Raw genomic sequence first — 15,932 nt, forward strand, 5'->3', positions numbered from 1 at the left:
AACGTGACAGAAGTGACACCCTTCGTCAAATTCTGACACATTTCAATGCTGAGCCTCCAAAAAGTGTCAGATTGCGAGCCATTCAACGAAACCTCATCAATATGGGCTTTCGAAGGAGAAGGCGCACTCGTGTAACCTTGATGGCTGAACGACACAAAGCTTTACATCTCGCCTAGGCCTGTCTACACCAACATTGGACTGTTGGCTAGAAACATGTTGTCTGGTCGGACAAGTCTCGTTTCATATTGTATTGAGCAGGCGGACGTGTATGGGTGTGGAGACAACCTCATGAATCCACGGTCCCCACATGCCAGCAGGGGATGTTCAAGCTGGTGGAAGGTCTGTAATGGTGTGGGGCGTGTGAGGTTAGGGTGATATGGGACCGCTGATACGTCTAGATACTACTCTCACAGGTGACACACACGCACGTAGGCATCCTGTCTGATCAGCTGCATCCATTCATATCCATTGTGCATTTTGACTGACTTGAGCAATTCCAGCAGGACAATGCGACACCCCACACGTCCAGAATTGCTACAGAGTAGGCCCAGGAACACTCCTCTGATTTTAAACACTTCCGCTGGCCACCAGACTCCCCAGATATGAACATTATTGAGCATATCTGGGATGCCTTGCAATGTGCTGTTCAGAAGAGATCTCCCTCGTTCTCTTACGGATTTATGGACAGCTCTACAGGATTCATGGTGTCAGCTCCCTCCAGCACAACTATAAGGCAGTTGAGTCCATACCATGTTGTGTTGCGGCACTTCTGGATGCTCGCAGGGGCCCTACGCTATGTTAGGCAGGTATACCAGTTTCTTTCACTCTTCAGTGTAGAGTGGAGTCTATATGCATGTGTATGACATGGAAGACTGTCATGATATCTGTCCCGCCAATTTCCAGATGGGCGAGGGGACATGGAAAATTGCAGAGGGGAGGGCGGAGGGGCCCTCCCTCACACAAAGTGATAAAATAAAGAATATGCAAATTGAATTGGACAATATATTAGCTGGCCGCAGTGGCCGAGCGGTTCTAGGCGTTTCAGTCTGGAACCACGTGGCTGCTACGGTCGCAGGTTCGAACCCTGCTTCGGAAATGGATGGGTGTGATGTCCTTAGGTTAATTAGGTTTATGTAGTTCTAAGTCTAGGGTACTGACGACCTCAGATGTTAAGTCCTATAGTGCTTAGAGCCCTTTGAACAAATTTGAATAATATATTACTATGTCAACTAACATCGATTTGAATTTCATGTCGTGAGATCCTTCCTCTCCAGCAGCTCAGCATGGATTGGGTCTCTTGTCCATCAATTTCCAGATGTGAGAGGGGAATGAGAAAGTGGGGGAGGGGAGGGAAGGGCTGGGGGATTCCCAGGAGTGGGGAGTGACAAAAACCGTGTCCCTTATCCCAGAGTGGTGTGGAAGAACGAGTTGGACAGGTAGTGGGTTTCTTAAAAGGATGAATTACCCCCATGGTTTCAAATCAACCCTCAGGAGGTCATAAATCAGTTAGCGTAACAGTAGCTTAAGGATGGTAGTTTAATTGGCCAATTTAATTAATTTGCATATTAATTTGATATCAAATGTGGGCCAGGATCAGCTTTGTCCTACTACCTGCGATATTCCTTTGTCACCTGAAGATAACCTGAAAGTTGAAAGTTGGTTCATGACCAAATACATATAATTTTCTAGAACATTACGAACTGTTTTCCTTTATAATATTACTTCTGCTTCAGTAACTTAAACATTTAAAATACGAAATGTTATTTTGTGAAAAATGCCAACTTGACAAAAAAATGCACGTAATTGGAATCACAAATTGATTCTCTAATACCTATTTTTGAGAAATTATGCGACAAAAACTAAAAATACTGACAGTTGTATGTATGTTATCTACTCTGATAGATATGAATGTCTTCATGTACTTATAGATTAGACGACCATAATTAATAACTCTACACTTGTAATCATTTCCATCTGAAACATTTACACAAAATTTTTTTAAATATGCAGCTGTGGCATCTCTTATGAGAGTGTGTTCAAATGGTTCAAATGGCTCTGAGTACTATGGGACTTAACATCTTAGGTCATCAGTCCCCTAGAACGTAGAACTACTTAAACCTAACTAACCTAAGGACATCACACACATCCATGCCCGAGGCAGGATTCGAACCTGCGACCGGAGCGGTCACGCGGTTCCAGACTGAAGCGCCTAGACCGCACGGCCACACCGGCCGGAAGAGTGTGTAACCTGCTATTTTTTATTCTGACGGAATATGTTAAGGACCAAAATGTTGTGGAACATTCTACCAGCATTACACTCCTGTCGTTCCTCCTGAAAGAGACAAAGCACGGTGTACAAGAAGCAGGCGCAGCCTGGCTTCCACGGCTCCCTTAGTTTCGCTGCCAGCAAGCTGCGCGCGCGCGCGCTGGCACATTTCTGAACGGCGCCCCTGTGTCGGCAGGAGAAGCCGTACGTGATGGTGAAGGAGGACCACAACCTGACGGGCAACGCGCGCTACGAGGGCTTCTGCATCGACCTGCTCAAGTGGATCGCTGCCCAGGTCGGCTTCCACTACGCCATCAAGCTCGTTCCCGACCACATGTACGGCGTCTACGACCCGGACACCAGGGAGTGGAACGGCATCGTGCGCGAGCTCATGGAGAAGGTGAGCACCAAACAAGTGTCTGCCACCCGAAAACGCCCAGTCCCAGCTTCCAGCAACAACAAAAATTCGGTCTTCAGTGTTTTTCATAAAATTACTGACCGAATTTAAACTTCCATCATAATTTACTCACTAATAGGTACAATCTTACATTAAAGGTTTAACACATTAAATCAGGAATTAAAGTTATGTAGGGAGCACATTGTGTTCATGTGGGAGCAATCTAGATGCTTGTAAAACAATAAAATGGTAGCCAAGATCGCAGGAATTCTTTTTATTCCATGATAACCGGTTTCGGCGAAACTAAAGCCGCCATCATCGGATCTAGAGAGGACACAAAACACTGTAAAAGTGGGCTTAGATTCCACTTATACAACATGTATATATGTAAATTTAGTTACATACCTTAGGACACCTACAGGTTACAACATCAAGGAAAACAGTGGTGATATTAATAGTTCTCAGTGCAGTGCTTGGTTAGCTCAGATGGTTTCCGGCTTGAGTCCCGAGCTGGCAAAAAAAAAAAAAAAAAAAAAAAAAAAAAAAAAAAAAAAAAAAAAAGGGGGGCGGGGGGTAGAGCACTTGCCTTCAAGGCAAAGGTCCGAGTTCGAGTCTCGGTCCGGCACACAGTTTTAATCTGCCACGAAGTTTCATATTAATAGTTGCCTATAACACGCAGGCCTTACAAAATTGTAAGTAGCACATATGCGTTGTAAATGTTGTCTCCATGACATACAAGCGCAAGCTAGGTACTACCGCAACTCCGGCTGTTCTTACAATACAGGCCGCGTCGCAAGATAGCGCTAGCAGAAGAGGCGCCAATGGATGTCAGACCTTGCCTCATAACAGGCTCTGCGTGTGTGGTAAGAATACGTTATTAGGGCTTGTACATAATTCTAGAGATTACTGTATCACGTAAACATATAAACAACTTCTGAAAACTTGCCGGCCGAGGTGGCCGAGCGGTTCTAGGCGCTACAGTTCTAGGTTCGAATCCTGCCTCGGGCATGGATGTGTGTGATGTCCTTAGCTAGGTTTAAGTAGTTCTAAGTTCTAGAGGACTGATGACCTCAGAAGTTAAGTCCCATAGTGCTCAGAGCCATTTGAACCATTTTTTATGAAAGCTGCAGACCTACACAATTGCACATCTGCCAGGTCACATATACGACATATCGAAAACAATTTCAAATTTCATGAGAACTGCGGAATTACAAAAATGTACATCTGTCTGGTCCTATACGTAATAAGATACGGTCATACATAGATATTTTATGGGGTCTGCAGAGTTATACACAGCACATCAGACTGGTGATATATAAAATCTTCCGAGAGTACGTACAAATTTTAAGAATATTACAGGGTTACACAGTGCATACCCGTCTGGTCATATGTAAAAATACCAATAAAACACACCGTGCGTATAAGCGCATGTTTTTCCTGTCATATCCAATACACATCTCCCTGGTTCCATATAAAACATACCGAAAATAAATGCAAAATCTTTGGGACTGCCGAGTTACACAAGTGCACATCTGTCTGGTCATATGTAAAAACTACCAAAAGGCATATACAAATTTAAGAACACTGCTGATTCCATAAAATATCTATGTATGTTCGTATCTTATGACGTATAGGAACAGACAGATGAACATTTTTGTAATTCCACAGTTCTCATTAAATTTGAAATTGCTTTTCGTATAAGTGACCAGGCAGATGTGCAATTGTGTAGGTCTGCAGCTTTCATAAGTTTTGTGTATGTTTACGTGATACAGTAATCTCTAGAATTATGTACAAGCCCTAATGACGTAGTCTTACCACACACGCAGAGCCTGTTATGAGGCGAGCTGTGACATCCATTGGCGCCACTTCTGCTAGCGCCATCTCGCGACGCGGCCTGTAGTGTAAGAACAGAGCCGTAGTTGCGGTAGTACCTAGCTTGCGCTTGTATGTAATGGAGACACTTAACATTTATAATGTAATCTCTCTTGGACGCATATGTGCTACTTACGAAAATTTTGTAAGGCCTGAGTGCTATAGGCAACTATTAATATGAAACTTCCTGTCAGATTAAAACTGTGTGCCGGACCGAGACGAACTCGGGACCCCTGCGGGCAAGTGCTCTACCATCTGAGCTACCCAAGCACTGGGAACTACTAATATCACCATTGTTTGCCTTGATGTTGTAACCTGTATGTGTCCTAAGGAATGTAATTAAATTTATATGTATACATGTTATATAAGTGGAATCTAAGCCCACCTTTATAGTTTTTTCTGTCCTCCCTAGATCCGATAATGGCGGCTTTAGTTTCGCCGAAACCACTAATCATGGAATAAAAAGAACTCCTGCAATCTTGGCTACCAGTTTATTGTTTTATTAAAGTTAGATACTGTGTATACGTCATGAGGCAGACCAACCCATGGCGCAAAAACTACCCAGACTATAGTCATCAAGATTTGAGTGTGAGAGCACTTTTCGACTTTCTACAAACTTTACTCATTTTTCGAAACATTTTTCCTTGCAAAACAAAACACGCTCAGAAAAACAAAATGAAAATAGTTTATCGCTTACGGTGTTTTAGCTATTGATGTGGTAAAACAGTAAAGCATTTTCGATTGTTTCAATAATTTGAAGTTAAGGGTGGGGAGGGAGGCAGGAGGGGGGGGGGATGTACAGGTATGCTTCACATTTGCTCAGTGACAGAGAATAAGGGCTGTTTTTCTTAACTGCACAATGAGACCTAATTCTACCGACTAACTTTGCTCGGCCTTTTGATATATTTATATTTCATATTTTATTCTCCTTTTTGTACGTACTAACAGCAAGTAAGGAAACTGAAAAAGTACCAAAATACGAAAAAACTTGAGCTCCTATTCTAAAAGCATATTAAAACAACCGGTAAATTAACTAGACAACTTGTGAAATCCTACAAAATCCTACTAAAATTGAGACAGTACAATCAATCAATGCAATAATAGAAGACATGAAAAAAAGCGGGAGTACTGCAATATAATATACGAGGCAGAAAAAAATTTTGGCAGAAAAACACTTAAGAAGAACCGAACTGCCTCGTCTGGCAACACAAAAAGAACCCACTCCGAGAGAATAAAAGTAACAAAGACACGATGAAAAGCTAAAACAAAGCTCTGGAATGTGCTTTGTTCTGCATAGAGTGTTTTATAGGGCCCGAACGAGAATAATAATAATAATGATAAGTGTGTCTAAATATTATAGTATGATAATATTTAATTATGGCTCCGTAAACTTTCCCGGCGTGGTAATTGATTATATTCATATCGAATCTTCAGCCGGAACATAACTTCATCTTAACACAATATTTCGGTGGTCTACCTGCCCTCATCTTCAGTTGAGTAAGCCGTCGCACTAAATACACGTGGGCAGTTTTCCATAGATAACCAATGCTACGCTATGAGATCAAAAGTATTCGGACACCCCAAAAACATGCGTTTTTCATATAAGTTGCATTGTGCTGCCACCTACTGCCAGGTACTCCATATCAGCGGTATCAGTAGTAATTAGACATCGTGAGAGAGCAGAATGGGGCGCTCCGCGGAACTCACGGACTTCGAACATGGACAGGTGGTTTGGTGTCACTTGTGTCACACGTCTCTACGAGAGAGTTCCACACTCCTAAACTTTCCTAGGTCCACTGTTTCCGATGTGATAGTGAAACGTGAAGGGATACGTACAGCACAAAAGCGTACAGTCCGACCTCGTCTGTTGACTGACAGAGACCGCCGACAGTTGAAGAGGGTCGTAATGTATAATATGCAAACATCTATCCACACCATCACACAGGAATTCCAAACTCCATCAGGATCCACTACGATAGTTAGGTGGGAGGAGAGAAAACTTGGATTTTATGGCCGAGCGGCTGCTCATAAGCCACGCATCACGCCGGTAAATGCCAAACGACGCCTCTCTTGGTGTAAGAAGCGTAAACACTGGACAATTGAACAGTGAAAAAACGTTGTGTGGAGTGACGAATTATGGCACACAATGTGGCGATCCGATGTAAGGGTCTGGGTATGGTGAATGCCCTGTGAACGTCATCTGCCAACGTGTGTAGTGCCAACAGTATAATTCGGAGGCGGTGGTGTTATGGTATGGTCGTGTTTTTCATAAAAGGGGGCTTGCACCCCTTGTTGTTTTGCATGGCACTATCACAGCACAGGCCTACATTAATGTTTTAAGCACCTTCTTGCTTCCCACTGTTGAGGAGCAATTCGGGGATGGCGATTGCATCTTTCAACACGATCGGGCACCTTTTCATAATGCACGGCCTGTGGCGGAGTGGTTACACGATAATATTATACCTGTAATGGACTGACCTGCACAGAGCTCTGACCTGAATCCTATATAACACCTTTGGAATGTTTTGGAACTCCGACTTCGTGCCAGGCCTAACCGACCGACATCGATACCTCTCCTCAGTGCAGCACTCCGTAAAGAATGGGGCTACCAGTCAAGAAATCTTCCAGCACCAGACAGAACGTACGCCTGCGAGAGTGGAAGCTGTCACCAAGGCTAAGGATGGGCCAAAACCGTATTGAATTTCAGCATTACCGATGGAGGGCGCCACGAACTTGTAAGTCATTTTCAGCCAGGTGCCCGGATACTTAAAATAACATAGTGTAGGTTTTGGAATATGTCACCTTATATCAAAAATTTAGCAGCCTTTTGTGGAGGGTTGCTGCTAAGACGATTTTCCCTGAATCAATTAAACATACAGGAGATACGCGTTGGGTCTCGCAACGCCCTAGAGTGACACACAGACTTTCCGGACACAACGACATAAAAACTGAAAATAGCAGTCACGGAGAAAAAAATTTGACCCATCAACTCATCTCTTAATACAGAAAATACGTATTGTTCTGAGTAGTTTGATTTTCCTTTTCGGAATTGAGATTTAGCCACATATACTCGCCTTTATCTAGTAAAATTAAATCTACATTTCATGTGAAATACAATATGCAGTAATTTATGAGGCATTGACCGTTGGCCTCTATCTCACGTTCTTCGACTGACGCTTGTGTAACGATTTTTCTGACGTTTCCCCAGAACGAGTGGCTGGCATTGTCAGAGGTTCGCAGAGTCCATAACAGTGACGGTGACGGGCCACACGCTACGACGCGTTGCCTTAGAACAGCTTACGTAATCAAAACAAACTGATTTATACACTATGACCAATATCCCACGTAGCGTACTACACAGATTAGCAACTGGGTTGGTTTGCTTGTGCTCCACTACCGGTGATAACGTTTTTAATTTTTGCTATACCAATCTTTATTTTACACTTTTAATGCGTTATATACTATTATAAAATATCATACTACGAGTCAAACGAAACTTCATTTCTATACTGTGTCCTCTTGCAGACACAGCAACAGTATCATCTGTGGACAATTTACACAAAGGGCGAGTACGCACACCCATAGGTTTCTCAATAAAAAACACGAGAAATATCGCTATCTGACTTTGGGTTACCGCAAATGTGCAGTATGCTAAAACGTCACTGGAATCGAGTTCGCGGCCCTACGTCATGATTATGTACCTGTCGTGTAAACATCTGAGGGCTTTTCTGTGGCTATATTATCTCTGTGATTATCCCCTCGCTACTTGCAACGGTCGTTGGCTGCAACTCAGAAATACTGGATCCGGTTTATGTAGAGGCGTTACTCATTCTTGAAGCTGTTGTCAAGTTTGTGGATTAATGTGGCTTTGTTGAACAAAAGTCGATGGTAGCTCTTCTCCACTGCGAAAACCTCTGTGTCTGCGAATTTTATTTTATGGTCAGTCACCCAGAGAGCATGATTCGCCACAGTTGATTTCCCCACCTGTCACCGACCTGCAGTTTCGTATGTGTTCGGTGATCCTGATGTTGATGGATCGCCCAGTAAATCCAATATGGTTTTTTTTTTTAATTACTCGACATTCTGTGTATTCCAGGAGTCGTAAGTGGGTCCGTTTCGTCCTTTGACGAACAGAGGTACTCTTGGATGTTTTTCATAGGTTTGTAAATAGTCTTTTCGCCATGTTTGCGCAACTTATGACCTATTATGTCTGTCACTCTGGGGATGTACGGGAGAAAAGCCGTACCCGATATTTCTTCATCGGAAGTGCCACTTCCTCGAGCAGTTTGTAACTAAAACCCGGTTCCTAAAATTTCTCAATTAATCACGCTTCGGCTACTGCTATTATCAGATATCATGAAGCTTAGAAGTAACGAAAGGTTTCTTGCCAGTACTGAAAACTATGCCTAACCTAAATCTAGGAATAGTTTTTAGTACTGACACAAAACTTTCTTTTACAGTTTCTAAGAGTTATGTTATCTGATGATGGCCGTGGGCGAAATGTTGTAATAGGTAAAGAAATTGTAGTAAACGGTGTAGACGGCTTTATCGCAAAATAGCCACAATCATCGCTGACTCACGCAGGAAATTCATTTCCGATATTACTATTAACATCGTGACTGTTAGGTTCCGTGGCATTTCTTAAACAGCTGATGGAGTACCCATTGCGCCTCAGACCGCATTGCAGCTCTTGCAACTCGCGTCCGAGGCTCTGTGGTTCATGTATTCGTCTTACGCGCGTCCTCTTTTCTTGCTCGGATATGATTTGGTAGTATGTACAGGTATCGGTCCATGTCTGCCGGTTTCCGATTCACACTAAGTCTCATATTCCCACTATCCCTCGTAACCAGTACATATTGAAAGGGTGACTATTGGTGCTTTCCTAATTATGTAGTAAAATTTATGTTGCCACGGAGACTTTTCAGATGTCTTAGGAAGTCACCGAGCTGTTCCCCACCATGTCTTCACACGAAGTGGGTCTCATCGATGTACCTGTACCACACCTTAGGTTTATCGAGGTGTCTATTCAAGCGCCCGTCCTTCAGAATGCTCCAGGAAGTAATTTATAACCACTGGACTAACCAGGCTATCATGGCGAAGTCTTTCAGCTGTTCGGAGAAATCGGCATTCCACATAAAGTGGTCCGTGCGAAGAAAAATTGGAAATTTGTGCTAAGTCTTATGGGACCAAACTGTTGAGGTTATCGGCCCCTAAGCTTAGCCACTACTTAATCTAACTTAAACTAACTTATGGTAAGAACAACAAACACACACATGACCGAGGGAGGACTTGAACGTCCGACGGTGAGAGCCACGAGGACCGTGACAAGGCGCCTCAGCCTGCGCGGCGACGTGCTAAGACGTGTGGATGAGAGTGGTTGGTGGTACCCTGGTGGTAAGACATGTATGAAAGAGGTTGGTGGTGTCCTGGAACCCATATGCTCCAGGGAGCAATCGAGTGGCACTTCGGCAAACGAAGAAACAACATCAAAGCTGATGTCATTATTTTTAAATCAACACACCGCCATTTAACTGTATAGTTGTTTATTTAAGAAAAATATTTAAGAAAAACTATTGGCTCCCCACGAAGTGCCAAATGCGAAATCATCATACCTGGCATTTCTTGAGGAGCCAACAGTTTTCTTAATTTATGGCCAATTTTGAGCTTGATGTTCTGCAATATATGTTAATGACATACACTCAGTCACTTGAAAATGGCATAAAAGGCTGACACCTGGGTCGTAATTAAATAAACAACTATACAGTGAAGTGGCGGTGCGATCATTCAAAAATCATTGTATGACTGTTGCTGAGCAAAATGGTTCAAATGGCTCTGAGCACTATGGGACTCAACTGCTGAGGTCGTTAGTCCCCTAGAACTTAGAACTAGTTAAACCTAACTAACCTAAGGACATCACAAACATCCATGCCCGAGGCAGGATTCGAACCTGTGACCGTAGCGGTCTTGCGGCTCCAGACTGCAGCGCCTTTAACCGCACGGCCACTTCGGCCGGCGTTGCTGAGCAACGTCGAAAACTTTTTACTGATGTCATTAGGCCCAAGCTTTACTTTCTGCATCATTTGTTCATCCGTTATCAACTCGCATTTCTAGTTTTAGACCTAACGTCCAGTGGCTGCGTAAACATGCACAAAGTGTAGTACGATTTTGCACAACAAAGAGCGGGTAAACCAAACAGGTGCTGAGAAATGGGGACACTACTGCGAACAAACTTGTCGCTCGTTGTCGCGCAATGTCACGCGACCGTGCACAGGCTTCAAATCAAGTTTAATTTTCCGAGCCAGTCGGGCGACACGCTGAAGTTAATCAGCCTGCAACAAGCACGAAGATGCTAGTGGGATAAGAAGACGCCTGCGTATCACACTACGAATATTACTTACAAGTTTTGGAAGGAGGTAGCAACGGAATTAGACGAGACAGGTAATTTTCTTTTTTCACGTGTCTTTAGAGAACAGTGAGGATGGTATTATGAATGTGATTTTCCATAGTTTGACCCAGATTCTCGAAAGCATTTTCTGTTATATTTAAAAAAAATCATTACGCCAATAATTATTGCTGAGCTAAGCCCGAGCGAGGTAGCGTAGTGATTAGCACACTGGACTCACATTCGGGAGGACGACGGTTTAAACTCGAGTCCGGCCATCCTGATTCAGGTTTTCTGCGATTTCCCTAAATCACTCAACGCAAATGCCGGAACGGTTATCCATCCGACCTTGTGCTGCGTCTCTAACGACTTCGTTGTCGACCGGACGTTAAACAGTAATCTCCTCCTCCTCCTCCTGATGCTAAGGAGCAGATATAATCTAATGGGGTCTCTTCCTCTTTTCTGTAAACTATACTAAGCAAAAATTAACTAAAAATTGGTTAAGGCGTACCTGTGACATGGTAGTGCCATACGCCTAAGCTGAAGACGAAGATGCGAGCCGAACCACACTGCCAAGCAGTTGCGAAACTACCTAAAGGTTACTGGTAGTGTAGTTGCACCATGAAAGAGCAGCCCATATGAGCAAACCAATTGTACCTTTACCTGTGGTTACTCGTACTTTAGGTACTTGGGCTATAAATGGCTCTGTTTAAAAAGAACAGCTCTATATAGTCATACGGCCGAGGTGTGAACCTCTGTTTTCATACCCTGCAGCTAATTCACAGCAAATAATAACCTGCAGCTGTGCTCCTTCAGTCAAAAAGTCTGCGCATTGCCTAGAACTGTGAGTTAATAAAATACACACAAATACAAAGTAAAAGTTACCTCACTAATTTAATAAATATGGTTCGATCTAACGTCTGTAATTGATGTAGGCGACAGACAATTATGTCGACTAATTTTTATTCAAAAAAGAACATCTCGGATAAAAGGGAGTTGGCCTTATGATATTCATTTAAAATACAGACAGAAAATACCCTCATCAAATGGTCCGTAGCTCGTGGTCTCGCGGTTGCGTTCTCGCTTCGCGAGCGCGGGGTTCCGGGTTTGATTCCCTGTGGGGTCAGGGATTTTCACCTACCTCGAGATGACTGGGTGTTTGTGTTGTCCTCATCATTTCATCATCATCCAGGACAGTGGAGAAATTTGGCTGAGCAAAGGTTGGGAAATTCTACGGGCGCTGATAACCGCGCAGTTGATCACCCCACAAACCAAACATCATCATCATCATCATCATCACCCCTCATCAAATGCAGTAATGCTACGTTGAGTGTGTTATGAGAATGGTAGCAAACTCCCCAATCTAAACAGTCATCAAAGATGCACGAAAACTAATCCCATTTCATAATCACAATTCAACAGCTCAAAACAGTTCAGAGTTCAACATGATGATCCACAAATTAAAAAATTGCTGCGCGAAGAACATTAACTCATACTCTGTCTAATCTCAGTTCCGTAAGTTAAGAATTCTACTGTGGAGCACTTTCAGACCTCTCGAAATGTAACGTCACTTCAAATTTAGAGTATATTCACCGCCCACAACCAATGACCTACACGACTCACAGGTCTCACTCCTTCTAGCATCAATGTAAAAATGCCCAGAATCGCTCCCTTCAGCTCTTCAGTCGAGAAGTCCCAGTCTCCACTTGACTCCCATAGTGTTGCGCCCCTGTATGGTTTTTCATTGGCTGAAAGCTGTCCCCACCAAAAATGTGTTTCTCTCACGTTCTACAGACATCATCTGACTGAACTTGACTACTTCCTGCAGCAAACTAATATACTACAACAACGTTTAAATAAACGAAATGTTATAAATATTCGGTCACACTCAGATTATTTACAACAGATATAAATAAAGGTTTGTTCATAAACAAATAATCCAGCATTCTTGCACAAGTGAGCTCATGATAAATGTCAACAATTGTCGTTGAATATTGTTCAAACAATTATTTAGGCTTGCTTGTCAGAAGCGCCTTTGGTACTCTTTTAGAAAGCGTCTTTGGCACTCTTTTAAAAAGATAGTATCAGTTACAATATGCGACTGGCCAACTTATCAAATTTCCATTATTTTGTATCATCAATTGTAACTAATATTAAAGTTACTGGCAGAATAGCTGACTATTCATTAAATAAATACACAAGTATGACAAAATATGTGGTATTCATGTTGCATTCACTTGCTATGTAATTTTGGAGGATTCAATTTTATGACAAACATTTGCATAATGAAAAGCTATTAAAACAATAATAAATCAAGACATAAAATAGCTTTCAGAGATGACAGCTACAGTGCAATGCTGCCGTCTGAAATCTTGTATGTTGGAATTGCATGAAGTGTTTAACAGCTGTTAATTCCGAAGTTCATTGCGAAAATGTTTGTTCACTGTGAAATATTAACTTCTGTAGTTTTGAAGATACTGACAATATTGTTGTGGCACTGAATGGGCCTCATTTATCTGAAGTCGCTGATGTAATCAGATTTCCGTTAATACTTGACTGTGAATTATTATCAAATCTCAAAGAACTGTAACTTGGCCATCTTTAGTATTGTCTGACACTCCCCGTTTCTCAGAGCATTGTCTGTTCTCTTAAGCGACCAAACGTTGTCAACATTCCCCGTACCGAGAATTACCCACGTGCCGCCGCACTGCTTGTCTTTGTACCTGGCTCCCCTAGCCGGGCTGGTCACGTAGCCGGGCAGGACGCGGCGCGCCCTGAGCCCTGCACCCACTAGTTTGAGGCAAACGGAAAATTCACGCCACCTCACACGACTTCCAGACGGCCAAATCGCTCGCCTACATTGGCGTAAAGTTATAGAGTTTCTAAGACCACTTGTAACTTAAAAGGTTTATGATTAATCCCATCTGTTCCTAGCTCAAAAAATTCCAAAGGAGTATCTTTTAATTAAAAGACACGTTTGTTAGCTAATGGGCGAACTGACAGTCTTGTGAAGCCATTGCTAACGTTATCTGCAGTGTCCCATAACATGATTCCATTTACGCATGTACCCCGACATCAGTATGGGATATGATCACCATGCACACGTACAACGGGTTGGCCTACTCTGGTCGAGCAGCTGCTTGGGTATAGCCTCGCATTCTTGCACCAGTGCCTGTCGGAGCTCTTGAAGTGTCGTAGGGGTTTGAAGACGTGCAGCAATACGGCGACCGAGAGCATCCCAGACGTGCTCGATGAGGTTTAGGTCTGGAGAACATGCAGGACACTCCATTCGCCTGAAATCTTCTGTTTCGAGGTACTCCTCCACGATGGCAGCTCGGGAGGGGGGGGGGGGGGGGGTGCATTATCATCCATCAGGAGGTTCAAAATGGTTCAAATGGCTCTGAGCACTATGGGACTTAATATCTAAGGTCATCAGTCCCCTAGAACTTAGAACTACTTAAACTTAACTAACCTAAGGACATCACACACATCCATGCCCAAGGCAGGATTCGAACCTGCGACCGCAGCGGTCACGCGGTGCCGGACTGAAGCGCCTAGAACCGGTCGGCCACACCGGCCGGCTCCATCAGGAGGAAGGTGGGACCTACTGCACCCCTGAAAAGGCGGACATACTTGTGCAAAATGACATCTCGATACACCTGACCTGCTACACTTCCTCTGTCAAAGACATCCAGAGCTGCACGTGCACCAATCATAATCCCACCCCACGCCATCAAACCACGACCTCCATACAGGTCTCTTTCACGGACATTAAGGGGTTGATATCTGGTTCCTGGTTCACGACAGATGAAAATCCATCGAGAATCACAGTTCCGACTATACCTGGACTCGTCCGTGAACATAACCTGGGACCACTGTTCCAATGACCATGTACTGTGTTCTTGACACCAGACTTTGCGGGCTCTCCTGTGACCAGGGGTCAGTGGAATGCGCCTTGCACACCTTGCAGGTCTCCGGGGGAATAAACCATGTCTGTTCAGTCGTCTTTAGACTGTGTATCTGGAGACAACTGTTGCAGTGGCTGCGGTAAGGTCCCGAGCAAGGCTACCTGCAGTACTCCGTGGCCGTCTGCGGGCACATATGGTGAGACATCGGTCGTCTTGTACACTCTAGACGTTCCGTACTGTAGCGTCTGGACACGTTTCATTGCCATAATCTTGAGATCACACTTTGTGGCGCACGGAGGGACCGTGCTACGACCTGCTGTGTTTGACCAGCCTCCAGCCACCCTAGTATTGTACCCCTCATAACGTCATCATTATGTGTTCTTTGAGCCATTTTCAACAGTCAGTCACCATTAGCACGTCTGAAAACATCTGCACACTTACTCGCTGCACCGTACTCTGACATCCACCAACACACCTCTGCGTATGTGGACTGCTGCCAGCGCCACCGTGCGACGACAGCAGGTCAAATGCACCGCATCGTCATACCCCGGGGTGATTTAAACCCGCAAACCGCCCATCAAAGCGTTGTTTCACCATGTATCAGCATTATCCTTATTTTAGGAGCATGAGTGTAATTCATTGCGTAAGATACCATTTACCTATGCTTGTTTCCACCTCTTGTTTCTTAGTCTAGAAATCCCTGGCGTGTCCAGTGTACCTATAAAAAATAAATCAGAGAAAGACTTGCCAACCTCACTGTCCAAAAGAACGACTGCAATGGTCTGGTCGGATGACGTCGTGGGCAAAGGGCGCGGTGTTGTCGCTCTCTATCGTGACGATGCCCGCCCCGGTAGCTGAGTGGTCAGCGTGACAGACTGTCAACCCTAAGGGCCCGGGTTCGATTCCCGACTGGGTCGGACATTTTCTCCACTCAAGGACTGGGTGTTGTGTTGTCCTAATCATCATCATTTCATCCCCATCGACGCGCAGGTCGCCGAAGTGGCGTCAAATCGAAAGACCTGCACCAGGCGAACGGTCTATCCGACGGGAGGCCCTAGCCACACGACATTTCCATATCGTGACGATGTGCGACGGTCTGTCGCATAT

The 15,932-nt window shown here is 44.0% G+C and overlaps 1 protein-coding gene across 1 annotated transcript in view; it reads left to right on the top strand.

The window, feature by feature from the left end:
* The window catches only part of LOC124597840 (glutamate receptor ionotropic, kainate 2), a 1,390,744-nt gene that overhangs the window by 1,143,512 nt on the left and 231,300 nt on the right, over positions 1 to 15,932 (top strand). Inside the window, exon 9 of the mRNA XM_047135964.1 lies at positions 2,463 to 2,666. Within this exon, the coding sequence (XP_046991920.1) occupies positions 2,463 to 2,666 (204 nt within the window). The remainder of the gene's footprint in view (positions 1 to 2,462; positions 2,667 to 15,932) is intronic.

The sequence above is a fragment of the Schistocerca americana genome, chromosome 1 (assembly GCF_021461395.2).
Source record: "Schistocerca americana isolate TAMUIC-IGC-003095 chromosome 1, iqSchAmer2.1, whole genome shotgun sequence".
Classification (NCBI taxonomy): domain Eukaryota; kingdom Metazoa; phylum Arthropoda; class Insecta; order Orthoptera; family Acrididae; genus Schistocerca; species Schistocerca americana.